This window comes from Salmo salar, chromosome 28, assembly GCF_965601325.2.
Source record: "Salmo salar chromosome 28, fSalSal1, whole genome shotgun sequence".
Lineage (NCBI taxonomy): Eukaryota > Metazoa > Chordata > Actinopteri > Salmoniformes > Salmonidae > Salmo > Salmo salar.
The window spans coordinates 29,732,582-29,747,356 of record NC_138318.1 but is presented as its reverse complement, the minus strand read 5'-3'; the positions used below and the strand labels follow the sequence as shown (position 1 = coordinate 29,747,356).

Here is a 14,775-nt window from a genome sequence, read left to right as displayed (position 1 = left end):
CGATTTTAGAGCCATTCTAATGCTTTAAAAGTTTTTTATAGTTAAGGTTTCATCATCTGTAGAAGACAATGTAGAGACCACAGGAGGCTGTTGAGGGGAGGATGGCTCATAATGACTTGAATGAAGTGATTGGAATGGTATCCAACACAAGGAAACCATGTGTTTGATGTGTCGATACCATTCCATTCATTCCAACCGTTACTATGAGCCATTCCTCCTAAATTAAGGTGCAACCTGCCGCCTGTGGTAGATACAAATCCAGAATCAACTGTTGAGCAAAAATGACCAGTTACATTAAGGTGAAGCTATGGTGATAATGATGCTCTGTCTATTTGACTGGCAGAAAACAGTTCTACAAAGTTAATGTTTACAGTACATACTGCCTCTTTGCTGAGCACATCTCCAATGGCTGCTGAATCCAGAAGGACTTGTCCTTTCTCCTTCACACTCTCCTCTACTCCCTCCATCCATCTCATCATCTCATCCAGGCCATCCTGGACACTCAGGGAGCGGGTCAGGGTGATCTGAAGCTTCTCATTACGATCACTCACTGACTTAGACAGGTTGTCATACCTCTCCACAATATCATCTAAGAGCAGAGTCAAAAGGCAATGTTTTTGGGTCAATGCTTAGCACTGGTAAAAGTTCATACCACTTTGGAATAACAATTCTTGAATTATGAGCAACTCGAGTCAGGGTTTTCACTGTTCTCTCCGTAAGACCTTCCAGCTAAGGTCATTCACATGGAAGAGATTACTGTATCATAAATATACAGCACATACAAAGAATACAGTCGTGGCCAAAAAGTTTTGAGAATGACACAAAAATTAATTTTCACAAAGTCTGCTGCCTCAGTTTATATGATGGCAATTTGCATATACTCCAGAATGTTATGAAGAGTGATCAGATGAATTGCAATTAAATGCAAAGTCCCTCTTTGCCATGCAAATTAACTGAATCCCCAAAAAACATTTCCACTGCATTTCAGCCTTGCCACAAAAGGACCAGCTGACATCATGTCAGTGATTCTCTCGTTAACACAGGTGTGAGTGTTGACGAGGACAAGGCTGGAGATCAATCTGTCATGCTGATTGAGTTCGAATAACAGACTGGAAGCTTCAAAAGGAGGGTGGGGCTTGGAATAATTGTTCTTCCTTTGTCAACCATGGTTACCTGCAAGGAAACACGTGCCGTCATCATTGCTTTGCACAAAAAATCAAACATTTATCAGATTATCAAGAACTTCAAGGAGAGCGGTTCAATTGTTGTGAAGAAGGCTTCAGGGCACCCAAGAAAGTCCAGCAAGCGCCAGGACCGTCTCCGATAGTTGATTCAGCTGCGGGATCGGGGCACCACCAGTACAGACTTTGCTCAGGAATGGCAGCAGGCAGGTGTGAGTGCATCTGCACGCACAGTGAGGCAAATACTTTTGGAGGATGGCCTGGTGTCAAGAAGGGCAGCAAAGAAGCCACTTCTCTCCAGGAAAAACATCAGGGACAGACTGATATTCTGCAAAAGGTACAGGGATTGGACTGCTGAGGACTGGGGTAAAGTCATTTTCTCTGATGAATCCCCTTTCCGATTGTTTGGGGCATCCGGAAAAAAAGCTTGTCCGGAGAAGACAAGGTGAGCACTACCATCAGTCCTGTGTCATGCCAACAGTAAAGCATCCTGAGACCATTCATGTGTGGGGTTGCTTCTCAGCCAAGGGAGTGGGCTCACTCCCAATTTTGCCTAAGAACACAGCCATGAATAAAGAATGGTACCAACACATCCTCCGAGAGGAACTTCTCCCAACCATCCAGGAACAGTTTGGTGACGAACAATGCCTTTTCCAGCATGATGGAGCACCTTTCCATAAGGCAAAAGTGATAACTAAGTGGCTCGGGGAACAAAACATTGATATTTTGGGTCCATGGCCAGGAAACTCCCCAGACCTTAATCCCATTGAGAAATTGTGGTCAATCCTCAAAAGCCGGGTGGACAAACAAAAACCCACAAATTCTGACAAAATCCAAGCATTGATTATGCAAGAATGGGCTGCCATCAGTCAGGATGTGGCCCAGAAGTTAATTGACAGCATGCCAGGGTGGATTGCAGAGGTCTTGAAAAAGAAGGGTCAACACTGCAAATATTGACTCTTTGCATCAACTTCACGTAATTGTCAATAAAAGCCTTTGACACTTATGAAATGCTTGTAATTATACTTCAATATTCCATAGTAAAATCTGACAAAAATATCGATAGACACTGAAGCATCAAACTTTGTGGAAATTAACATTTGTGTCATTCCAAAACTTGTGGCCACGACTGTACTTGAGAGTCGGCCAATAGCAATATGATTAGGAATAAGGTAAACCGACTTAACATTCCAATACTACTATTTCACTCCAACATTTCTGAATTGCTATTTCACGGTGTCAATGATAGTAACAACACATTGGCTGTGGCACTATATTGTCAAGTATTTCATTGTAAATATTCACTATATTGTCAAGTATTTCATTATAAACATTTCTAGAAATAGCATTGGATGAGAATCCATACTTAGTCTGATCACTTACCTACTGTTTCATGGATATGGTCCTGATTGGTCAACAGGTCCCCCTGGGCGGTGACCAGAGAGTCAGCTGTTTTGCGGAGTGTCTCCACCGCAGTCTGGCGACCAGTAGTCTGACCCTGCAGACCCTGACCATGACAAACACAGACACAGAGGATCAATGACAGTCAACATGACAGTCAACATGACAGTCAACATGACAGTCAACATGACAGTCAACATGTCTTATAGACAAACCACACTGCTCCATAAAGATATATAATTCAACTCCAGCTATACTATATCATTACAAAAATGCTGTAATTATACAGATTTAAAGCAAAGGACAACTATTATGTATAAGCATCTAAAAATGAAATGTGTCATTCAAGCACTCAAATACTGGAACTATACTACTGCAACTGTACATACAGTTTGCTGCACTGCTTTGCACTCCGGGGGAAACATAGCATTGTTCTGACATGATTTTGTTACCAAAACCACAAGAGACACTTCTACATTCTTGAGCTTCAGGCGCCTCCACTCTCTCTGTATCTCTGAGTCACTGCAATGCAACTCCCTAGAGAGATGTAATGAAACAAGATTCCCTCTCTCTCTACATGACATACTTTCATTTGCAAGCCAGCTGGACTCAATCAGAGTGTACTGCAGGTACATCATCTATTTCAGGATAATAGGCATTCTCTACGCCTCTGTCCAGTCCAACTCCAATCGTGACCCCCCCCCACCCCTCCTCAAAGGCATACGCAAGCAAATGCACCCATGGCTAAGCTATTCGTGTCTTCGGACTGCTGGGAGGTTTGAATGTGGACCTATAAATAGCAGTGTTGTTTTAAAGTGAGTGGAAACACTGTATATGGAGAGGGGAGTCTGAAGCAGTGTAATGACCTCTAAACCCATTCACTTCTCAGAGCCGTCAGTCAGTAAACTCTGAAAAAAAGCTGTTGTGAAAACAGCTATTCCTCAAGTCGCCCTCTACCTCTGAGTCTGTTAGACTGCGGTAATGTGATTTGTGTTGATAAAGGTCATACTGATTTGGTGAGTATTTTTAGAGTTTCGTCATGCCTTGGTGTCCTCCAGCTGTTTCTGTAGGGTTTGAGGGTCGGCAGCGATGGCCTCAGACTGCTGCCTTCTGGCGTCCTCCTCTGAGTTGTTGAGCCACTTCAGGAGACCAGCAGCCGAGTCCTCATACTTCTTGTACTTGTCCACCACGTCTCTGAGATTGTTGCCAAGATCATTGCACTGAAATAAATGAGTTGAGATGTTGATTGCTATGGTAGTTACTAACTTTGAATGCATGGAGCATTGACCGCCTACTCTCTTATCAGCACCTAAAAGATCTGGACAACAATATAGTGTATAATGAAAGAGCGTATAACCTTAATTATTTTTAAGATGCAGGGTTACACAAAATCAACCTTTACCTCTGTATATGAGAGTGAACCAGCGTTGTGAAAAAGAACAATAGCTCCTTTGTTTTCATTTTGTTCAAACAGAAATGCTTCCCCCGTGTGGTGTGAGTAGGTTATTACATTCCTTAAAAAGAAATCCATTCAATCGGCCTGAGACGTGTCTCACTCAGTGTTTGATCTCACCCTACTGATTTAAATAGGTAGGCCTCCTGGTGCTACCAAGGTGGTTCAGTGAACAACGTGCATGTGATCATTAACTAGGCTTTAGCTCAGAGGGCTAAAACAGTCTTACTAGTACTGGTATAGAGTTTACCTGAGAGTGTAGGGCTTTGAAGCGACCAGCAGCTGAGTCCAGCTTCTCCTTCACAGCAGCACAGGTTGCAGTGGTATCCACCTCCAGCTGGGCATCTTTCCCACCAGGGTCCAAGCGTCCGCAGGCCTTCGCCACGTCCAACACCTTCTGTCCTGAGATGGTGATGAACCGCAGGTCTCCCTTGTGGGAGATGACGTCCTCAGAGAAGCTCTTCTGTCTCTGGAGCTTCTCTGTGAGGTCGTTGAGAGCTCCAGCAGGGGCTCCCAGCTCCTCCACCTCCCCCTCGGCTTGCTGCAGCCAGCCCTCAAACTCCTCACAGTCTCCCTGGAACTTCTTCAGCTCCTCCTGAACCTGGACCACCTGCTTCATCTGCTGTTCTGCCTGGGTAAGGGAAGAGTCGTACCGTCCTTTCAGCTCCTGGATGTCCCTCTGGAGCTTGTCCTTATCCGTGGGCGACAAGGCATGGGCCTGGTGGTCCAGCAGAGCCTGGGCTGACTGGGTGGCCATGATCAGCTCCTGTTGCTGGGACAAGATCTCCTGGTGACGAGCCTGGAAGGGGGAGAGAGAGTCCATTCAAATTCAAAAAGCTTTATTGTCAAAGTTACAGAACATAATACAGAAAATGATCACATGATAAACATCAACATTGAAATTTAACACACAAGACAAAAGATGGATATCAAATATAAAATAAAGTGGAAAAATCGCATTTCAGTACAAAAGTACTTTGTGTGACAATGTGACTTGAAAAGATGAAAGAGAAGGTCAATGCAGCTATTAGAAAAAGGGACCTGAGTCATGTGTATCCAATGAATTTATCTGACAACAAGCCACTATGAATCAAGCACCACCAGAGAGAATAGGTTTATTTACCTTGACTCTGTCATACTGCTTTTCCAGGTCCTGTTCTGGAGTCTTCACTGTGGCCTGTCCTTCAGTGTCGTTCTCTGTAGTCTGGAAAGCGTTTCCATTGTTTCCATTGGGGTCATCATCCTCACCCAGAATGTTCTTGGCCGATGTCTCCGACTCCAACGGCATGTTCCCGTTCTGTATGCCCATATGGTCTGTCTGTTCGCCCCCCATCCCTTTCTCATTCCCCATGTTGTTGATCCAGTCCAGCAGACTCTCAATCTTGTTCTTGCTCTCCTCAAGCTGCTCAACAGCAACCTCCTAAACAGATAGAATATAGTGAGTTAAAATATGTTTAAGTTATATGTTTAAATAGATGAGATCTATACATTTTGACATAGATATTTTAAGTAGGCAATCATCAAGCAGAGTAACATGTGTCTTTAAGCGGATCCATCTTTTACTGTAAACTACCTACAATAGAAAGTTGAATTGTCACGATTCAGATCCAGACATATCGATAATGTTGATGCTGGCAAAATACAATATGCTTTCCAACCTTCTCAGTCTCCTGTTTGATAGCAGTGGTCACAGACTTCTCCAGGTCTTTCCTTGACTCCTCGGCCCGTTGGTTGATAAGTTTGACCTTGCTCTTGGCGTCCTCCAGCTTGCTCTCGATGGCAATGATCTGATCTGGGGTCAGCTTAGACCGATTCTCATCCAGAAACTTCTTGGTGCTACTGATGACCTCATTCAAGGCACTGCCATTGGTCAAGATGTCTTTCTGCAAGGCCTGGACATTTAACATTTAACCAACACAGAATAAATATTCATCTATAAATTAGTGAACCCATCAAACAAGATTCAGTATAAGAGCAATACATATGTAAAACAATGTGTATATCTGTTTATACCATGGTATTGTTGAATACTTGTTTCTGATTGGCTTGAAGGGCATTCTAGAACGTGCATTATTTCCCTATAACACACGCTATATTTGCACTGTAGAATTCAATGGCTATAGTTCATTCGTACATGTTCTATGTTTGAGCTGCTTTTGAAATTATGAGCATTGTTGAATTTGATTTTCACAATGGCAAGCTAGGGCTGATAGTTTGGTTAGCTAAACTAGCAAGTATTTTGTGAAACATCACAGCAAAGTAGAAAAATATATGGCAAATAGATATCAAAACTGGATGGTGTTCAGCGATAGATGTGAGGGGTTGAGTGGAGCTGAATGGTGGGACTAAAAACAAACAAAAGATAACTATTGTAAAATATACTGTGTCCGTAAAATGTACAGTACCAGTCAAACATTTGGACACACCTACTAATTCAATGATTTCTCTTTATTTTTACTATTTTCTACATTCAACAAACTATGAAATAACACATGGAATCATGTAGTGACCAAAAAAGTGTTAAACAAATCAAAAGGTATTTTAGATGATAGATTCTTCAAAGTAGCCCACCTTTGCCTTGATGACAGCTCAAATCAGATGAAATTATATTGGTCACATACACATGGTTAGCAGATGTTAATGCGAGTGTAGCGAAATGCTTGTGCTTCTAGTTCCGACAATGCAGTAATATCTAACATGTAATCTAACAAATTCACAACAACTACCTTATACACACAAATGTAAAGGCATGAGGAAGAATATGTACATATAAATATATGGATGAGCGATGGCTGTGCGGCATATGCAAGATGCAGTAGATGGTATAGAATACAGTATATACATATGAGATGAGTAATATAATATGTAAACATTATTAAAGTGGCGTTATTTAAAGTGACTAGTGATACCTTTATTAACCATTTATTAAAGTGGCCAGAGATTTCAGTCTGTATGTTGGCAGCAGCCTCTCTATGTTAGTGATGGCTGTTTAACAGTCTGATGGCCTTGAGATAGAAGCTGTTTTTCAGTCTCTCGGTCCCAGCTTTGATGCACCTGTACTGACCTTGCCTTCTGGATGATAGCGGGGTGAACAGGCAGTGGCTCGGGTGGTTGTTGTCCTTGATGATCTTTTTGACCTTCCTGTGACATCGGGTGCTGTAGGTGTCCTGGAGGGCAGGTAGTTTGCCCCTGGTGATGCATTGTGCAGATCGCTCTACCCTCTGGAGAGCCTTGCGGTTGAGGGCGGTGCAGTTGCCGTACCAGGCAGTGATACAGCCCGACAGGATGCTCTCGATTGTGCATCTGTAAAAGTTTGTGAGTGTTTTGGGTGACAAGCCAAATTTCTTCAGCCTCCTGAGGATGAAGAGGCGATGTTGCGCATTCTTCACCACGCTGTCTGCGTGGGTGGACCATTTCAGTTTGTCCGTGATGTATACACCGAGGAACTTAAACTTTCCACCTTCTCCTCTACTGTCCCGTTGATGTGGATGGGGGGGGGGGGGGCTGCTCCCTCTGCTGTTTTCTGAAGTCCACAATCATCTCCTTTGTTTTGTTGATGTTGAGTGAGAGGTTATTTTCCTGACACCACACTCTGAGGGCCTTTACCTCCTCCCTGTAGGCCGTCTTGTTAATGCTTTGCACACTCTTGGCATTCTCTCAACCAGCTTCACCTGAAATGTTTTTCCAAAAGTCTTGAAGGAGTTCATACATATGCTGAGCACTTTTTGCTAGCTTTTCCTTCACTCTGCGGTCCAACGCTTCCCAAACCATCTCAGTTGGGTTGAGGTCGGGTGATTCTGGAGGCCAGGTCATCTGATGCAGATCTCCATCAGTCTCCTTCTTGGTATATTAGCCCTTACACAGCCTGGATGTGTGTTTTGAGTCATTGTCCTGTTAAAAAACAAATGATAGTCCCACTAAGCGCAAACCAGATGGGATGGTGTATCGCTGCAGAATGCTGTGGTAGCCATGCTGGTTTAGTGTGCCTTGAATTCTAAATAAATCACAGACAGTGTCACCAGTATAGCACCCCCACACCATCACATCTCCTCCTCCATGCTTCACGGTGGGAACCACACATGTGGAGATCATCCGTTCACCTACACCGCGTCTCACAAAGACACGGTGGTTGGAACCAAAAATCTCACATTTGGACTCATCAGAACAAAGCACAGATATCCAGCGGTCTTTCTTGGCCCAAGCAAGTCTCTTCTTTTTATTGGTGTCCTTTAGTAGTGGTTTCTTTGCAGCAATTCGACCATGAAGGCCTGATTCACGCAGTCGCCTCTGAACAGTTGACATTGAGATGTGTCTGTTACTTGAACTCTGTGAAGCATTTATTTGAGCTGCAATTTCTGAGGCTGGTAACTCTAATGAACTAATCCTCTACAGCAGAGGAGAACCAGCAAGCGGAGAGACAGTTTCATAATAGCGCTTGCTGGTTTTTGTGACTGAACTTGAAGAAACTTTAAAAGTTCTTGAAATTTGACTGATTGACTGACCTTCATGTCTTAAAGTAATGTTGGACTGTCGTTTCTCTTTGATTATTTGAGCTGTTCTTGCCATAATATGGACTTGGTCTTTTACCAAATAGGGCTACCTTCTGTATACCAACCCTACCTTGTCACAACACAACTGATTGGCTCAAACGAATTAAGAAGGAAAGAAATTCCACAAATTAACTTTTAACAAGGCACACCTGTTAATTAAAATACATTACAGGTGACTATCTCATGAAGCTGGTTGAGAGAATACCAAGAGAGTGCAAAGTTGTCATCAATGCAAAGGGTGGCTATTTTGAAGAATCTCAAATATAAAATATATTTTGATTTGTTTAACACTTTTTTGGTTACTACATGATTCCATATGTTATTTCATAGTTTTGATGTCTTCACTATTATTCTACAATGTAGAAAATAGTATAAATAAAGAAAAACTGTAATGAGTAGGTGTGTCCAAACTTTTGACTGGTACTGTATAAGAGGCTGGATTTATATTGTTTTTAATGTGTGTAGGTGTGTGTGTGTGTGTGTGTGTGTATATATATATATATATATATATATATATATATATATATATATATACTGCTCCAAAAAATAAAGGGAACACTTAAACAACACATCCTAAATCTGAATGAAAGAAATAATCTTATTAAATACTTTTTTCTTTACATAGTTGAATGTGCTGACAACAAAATCACACAAAAATAATCAATGGAAATCCAATTTATCAACCCATGGAGGTCTGGAATTGGAGTCCCACTCAAAATTAAAGTGGAAAACCACACTACAGGCTGATCTAACTTTGATGTAATGTCCTTAAAACAAGTCAAAATGAGGCTCAGCAGTGTGTGTGGCCTCGACATGCCTGTATGACCTCCCTACAACGCCTGGGCATGCTCCTGATGAGGTGGCGGATGGTCTCCTGAGGGATCTCCTCACAGACCTGGACTAAAGCATCCGCCAACTCCTGGACAGTCTGTGGTGCAACGTGGCGTTGGTGGATGGAGCGAGACATGATGTCCCAGATGTGCTCAATTGGATTCAGGTCTGGGGAACAAGCGGGCCAGTCCATAGCATCAATGCCTTCCTCTTGCAGGAACTGCTGACACACTCCAGCCACATGAGGTCTAGCGTTGTCTTGCATTAGGAGGAACCCAGGACCAACCGCACCAGCATATGGTCTCACAAGGGGTCTGAGGATCTCATCTCGGTACCTAATGGCAGTCAGGCTACCTCTGGCGAGCACATGGAGGGCTGTGCGGCCCCCCAAAGAAATGCCACCCCACACCATGACTGACCCACCGCCAAACCGGTCATGCTGGAGGATGTTGCAGGCAGCAGAACGTTCTCCACGGCATCTCCAGACTCTGTCACGTCTGTCACGTGCTCAGTGTGAACCTGCTTTCATCTGTGAAGAGCACAGGGCGCCAGTGGCGAATTTGCCAATCTTGGCGTTCTCTGGCAAATGCCAAACGTCCTGCACGGTGTTGGGCTGTAAGCACAACCCCCACCTGTGGACGTCGGGCCCTCATACCACCCTCATGGAGTCTGTTCCTGACCGTTTGAGCAGACACATGCACATTTGTGGCCTGCTGGAGGTCATTTTGCAGGGCTCTGGCAGTGCTTCTCCTGCTCCTCCTTGCACAAAGGCGGAGGTAGCGGTCCTGCTGCTGGGTTGTTGCCCTCCTACGGCCTCCTCCACATCTCCTGATGTACTGGCTTGTCTCCTGGTAGCGCCTCCATGCTCTGGACACTACGCTGACAGACACAGCAAACCTTCTTGCCACAGCCCGCATTTGATGAGCCATCCTGGATGAGCTGCACTACCTGAGCCACTTGTGTGGGTTGTAGACTCCGTCTCATGCTACCACTAGAGTGAAAGCACCGCCAGCATTCAAAAGTGACCAAAACATCAGCCAGGAAGCATAGGAACTGAGAAGTGGTCTGTGGTCCCCACCTGCAGAACCACTCCTTTATTGGGGGTGTCTTGCTAATTGCCTATAATTTCCACATGTTGTCTATTCCATTTGCACAACAGCATGTGAAATTTATTGTCAATCAGTGTTGCTTCCTAAGTGGACAGTTTGATTTCACAGAAGTGTGATTGACTTGGAGTTACATTGTGTTGTTTAAGTGTTCCCTTTATTTTTTTGAGCAGTGTATATATATATATATATAAATCTGTTAAATTATAGCCATGGTAAAAAATGGTTCTCTGGAAAATAATGCACCTCCGTGGAAGGTCAGTTCCACTTCGCTAGCTCTGAAGCTCAGATGTAATTGATTTGAGTTAACCAGCATGTTTTACTGAACCTGATGCTCTTGCTGCACGTGCTGCAGGTCTTCCACACTTGCTGCACCCTTGGTCTGCTGCTGATGGCCTATCAGACGGTTCTCTGTATTGGTCAGGTTGTCACACAGCTCCTGCAGCTTGTCTGAGAACACCTTCTCTTTGTCCTCCATGTACTGCACATATCAGAGATCAACGTTACTATGTTACACTCCACCCACCAGGTCTCAGTTTACACTACATGTTACGTACTAATCATACCGGACATTTATAGACAGTCAACCCCCTAGGACAATGGTCTGAGTATGCTGTAAACATGCTAGCCACACAACAAGCCAGCTTTCTGACTTGGTAAAGAAAGTGGACGGGTCCAGTAGACAGCAATAGGACATTCACAAGTGTGTTAGTGCTGACTGAGGTTGGTGGGGGAAAACGTCCCCACACTGAAGATGCATTTTGAGTTTATCTTCTGGAGTTTAGAGTTCAAAGGTGTCTTGAAGCCTGTGAAACGTGAACACGACCAGGAGAAATGTTAGCGTTTGGCAAGCGGTGATATTTGTGTTGTTAAAAGACAGATGCAATAGAGTCATTTCTAATTAAAACACATTCAAAGCACATCATTCTAAATCTTACTTAATGAATTCTAGTGGCATACAATATTATGTTATAGATATTCAAAAATATATAGAAATACAATAATTTGTTTATATATCCATAAAATACATAAACAACCACACTTCACTCTCATGCTCACCTCACTTCAACCAATACATTTTCATAGGTTTCTCAACAAACTGAAAGCGACTCTTTCCAAGGTGCAATGGCCCTAATTGTAAAATAGTCATTTGTGTCCAAACCTTCTGCTGACTCTCGTCCTCTCTGATCTCCAGGTGGGATTCCAGGGTGCGTCTCTGTTTGGCCACCCTCTCCGTCTGTTCCTTAAACGCCCTCTGGGTGGCGCTGAGAGACTTGAGGAGGTGCCTGCTCTGGGCCGGACTCAGGAACTGGGCATGCTCTGAGATAAAGTACTGGATGTCAAACGCAGTGTCCTCCAGATGTCTGTGGGTCACTGACAGATTAGTCTCCATGCCCTAGAAACACAGACAGAGGAGGTCATGGACGTGGAAGGAATCAATCAACACAACTCATTGGATGTTTAAATGTAATGCATACATGCAATGTGTATTACAATATATTGTGCCATTCAAGGGAAAAACAAAACTTTTCTTTATTTTCGTCCATATAACCTTCAAATACTGTGTTTGACAACTCTAGGTGAATAAGGAACATGGAGAATAAGGTATAAAAATATACCTTATTCTTTTGGATCATGTCTTTCACTGTGTCCACGTCAAATGTGTTCAGGATGTCGAGGTTGCAGGCCATCTCAGAGTTGTCATAAATACAGCCTGATAGTCTATCAAGGGTACTGAGGAGATCCTGGTATGTTGACTTCAACTGGGCCTGAAAAACACAATGAAGACTCACTGTATTTACTTCGTATTTACTGCAGTTCAGTAACACAATTTCCTACAGATGTAGGATCTTAATTTGATCGCCCTGTTGCAGGAGAACTTTCCTGCAATGCAGGAAATGTAAAACTTGTAGTATATTTGAGGTTTACAAAATATCCATTAATTATAATCCACAAAATAATTCACATTTCCTGTTGCTGCAGGATTATTTTCCTGCTGTAGCAAACTGGCTAAAACTAAGATCCTACATGTGTATATCAAAACAATGAGAAACAAACACTGACCTTTCCTGTATCAATAGCCAGCCTTAGAGCATAATTATTTTCTGCAGACATCTGGCAAATGTCTGCAAAAACTGTCTGCAACTCTCGAAAGGCTGAAGCCAGATCTTGGTGGATATGCGTGGGAACGAGCTCACTGGCAGACTTTAACAGCTGCTTGGTTATGTCCAGATCTCTGGTCAGAAAGCCAGCCAGTGTAGAGAGATGTGCTTCCAACGACTACAAACAGAGTGAATTTAGTCAGAAAATAGAAGTGACATGTAAGAAGTGGGTGAATATTGAGACAGATGCTCAATGCAAGGAGGAGAAACTTAGAAACAGAAATAAAGAGAGAAATTGAAGTGGCTAGAAAGTACTCGAAAGTTGCATATTCTTTCACTGAGGGAGAGTTATGATAGTGTATTCAAGCATAGAGCTGAAATCAGAAGTTCACCACCTTATTTTAAGAATGTGAAATGTCAGAATAATAGTAGAGAGAATGATTTATTTCAGCTTTTATTTCTTTCATCACATTCTCAGTGGGTGAGAAGTTCACATACACTCAATTAGTATTTGGTAGCATTGCCTTTAAATTGTTTAACTTGGGTCAAACGTTTCAGGTAGCCTTGCACAAGCTTCCCACAATAAGTTGGGTGAATTTTGGCCCATTCCTCCTGACAGAGCTGGTGTAATTGAGTCAGGTTTGTAGGCCTCCTTGCTCGCACACGCTTTTCAGTTCTGCCCACACATTTTCTATAGGATTGAGGTCAGGGCTTTGTGATGGCCACTCCAATATCTTGACTTTGTTGTCCTTAAGCCATTTTGCCACAACTTTGGAAGTATGCTTGGGGTCATTGTCCAATTGGAAGACACATTTGCAACCAAGCCTTAACTTCCTGACTGATGTGTTGAGATGTTGCTTCAATATATCCACATAATATTCCTGCCTCATGATGCCATCTATTTTGTGAAGTGCACCAGTCCCTCCTGCAGCAAAGCACCCCCACAACATGATGCTGCCACCCCCATACTTCACGGTTGGGATGGTGTTCTTCGGCTTGCAAGCCTCCCCCAAACATAAATGGTCATTATGGCCAAAAATATCTATTTTTGTTTCATCAGACCAGAGGACATTTCTCCAAAAAGTATGATCTTTGTCCCCATGTGCAGTTACAAACCGTAGTCTGTTTTTTAATGGCGGTTTTGGAGCAGTGGCTTCTTTCGTGCTGAGCGGCCTTTCAGGTTATGTCGATATAGGACTCGTTTTACTGTGGATATAGATACTTTTGTACCTGTTTCCTCCAGCATCTTCACAAGGTCCTTTGCTGTTGTTCTGGGATTGACTTGCACTTTTCGCACCAAAGTACGTTCATCTCGAAGAGACAGAACGCGTCTCCTTCCTGAGTGGTATGACGGCTGTGTGGTCCCATGGTGTTTATACTTGCGTACTATTGTTTGTACAAATGAATGTGGTACCTTCAGGCGTTTGGAAATTGCTCCCAAGAATGAACCAAGCTTGTGGAGGTCTACAATTGTTTTCTGAGGTCTTGGCTGATTTCTTTTGATTTTCCCATGATGTCAAGCAAAGAGGCACTGAGTTTGAAGGTAGGCCTTGAAATACATCTACAGGTACACCTCCAATTGACTCAAATGATGTCAATTAGCCTATCAGAAGCTTCTAAAGCCATGACATCATTTTCTGGAATTTTCCAAGCTGTTTAAAGGCACAGTCAACTTGGTGGATGTAAACTTCTGACCCACTGGAATTGTGATACAGTGAATTATAAGTGAAATAATCTGTCTGTAAACAATTGTTGGAAAGATTACTCGTGTCATGCACAAAGTAGATGTCCTAACCGACTTGCCAAAACTATTGTTTGTTAACAAGAAATGTGTGGAGTGGTTGAAAAACATGTTTTAATGACTCCAACCTAAGTGTTTGTATACTTCCGACTTCAACTGTATGTATAGTATTTTTGCTAAACTTTTATTACATTGTGTATGTGATAACAAACCTGAGATTCATCCAGATGACTGTGTAACTCCTCCATATTGTTACTCAGAGAGCCCTGCTGGGATGACAGGACATTCCTGATCTCTTCTAGAACATCTGCATGATCCTGAAGTCTGCCCACACACTCCAGATAATCCTGGGTGGAGTACTGTTGCTGGAAATACATAATATTCATGAATAATAAATAATCAATACATAA

The 14,775-nt window shown here is 42.9% G+C and overlaps 1 protein-coding gene across 25 annotated transcripts in view; it reads right to left on the bottom strand.

Annotated features, from left to right (window-relative positions):
• The window catches only part of dst (dystonin), a 188,399-nt gene that overhangs the window by 52,598 nt on the left and 121,026 nt on the right, over positions 1-14,775 (bottom strand). For 23 of the 25 annotated variants that reach the window (XM_082970559.1, XM_082970556.1, XM_082970565.1 and 20 more), the window contains 11 exons: positions 14,578-14,730; positions 12,587-12,802; positions 12,142-12,291; positions 11,685-11,918; positions 10,851-11,003; positions 5,694-5,927; positions 5,159-5,455; positions 4,286-4,834; positions 3,626-3,802; positions 2,565-2,688; positions 381-589 (listed from right to left, as the gene is read on the bottom strand). In XM_082970559.1, coding sequence (XP_082826685.1) covers positions 381-589; positions 2,565-2,688; positions 3,626-3,802; positions 4,286-4,834; positions 5,159-5,455; positions 5,694-5,927; positions 10,851-11,003; positions 11,685-11,918; positions 12,142-12,291; positions 12,587-12,802; positions 14,578-14,730 — 2,496 coding nt within the window. The remainder of the gene's footprint in view (positions 1-380; positions 590-2,564; positions 2,689-3,625; positions 3,803-4,285; positions 4,835-5,158; positions 5,456-5,693; positions 5,928-10,850; positions 11,004-11,684; positions 11,919-12,141; positions 12,292-12,586; positions 12,803-14,577; positions 14,731-14,775) is intronic. The other 2 variants (XM_082970562.1, XM_082970570.1) reach the window with 2 other exon arrangements.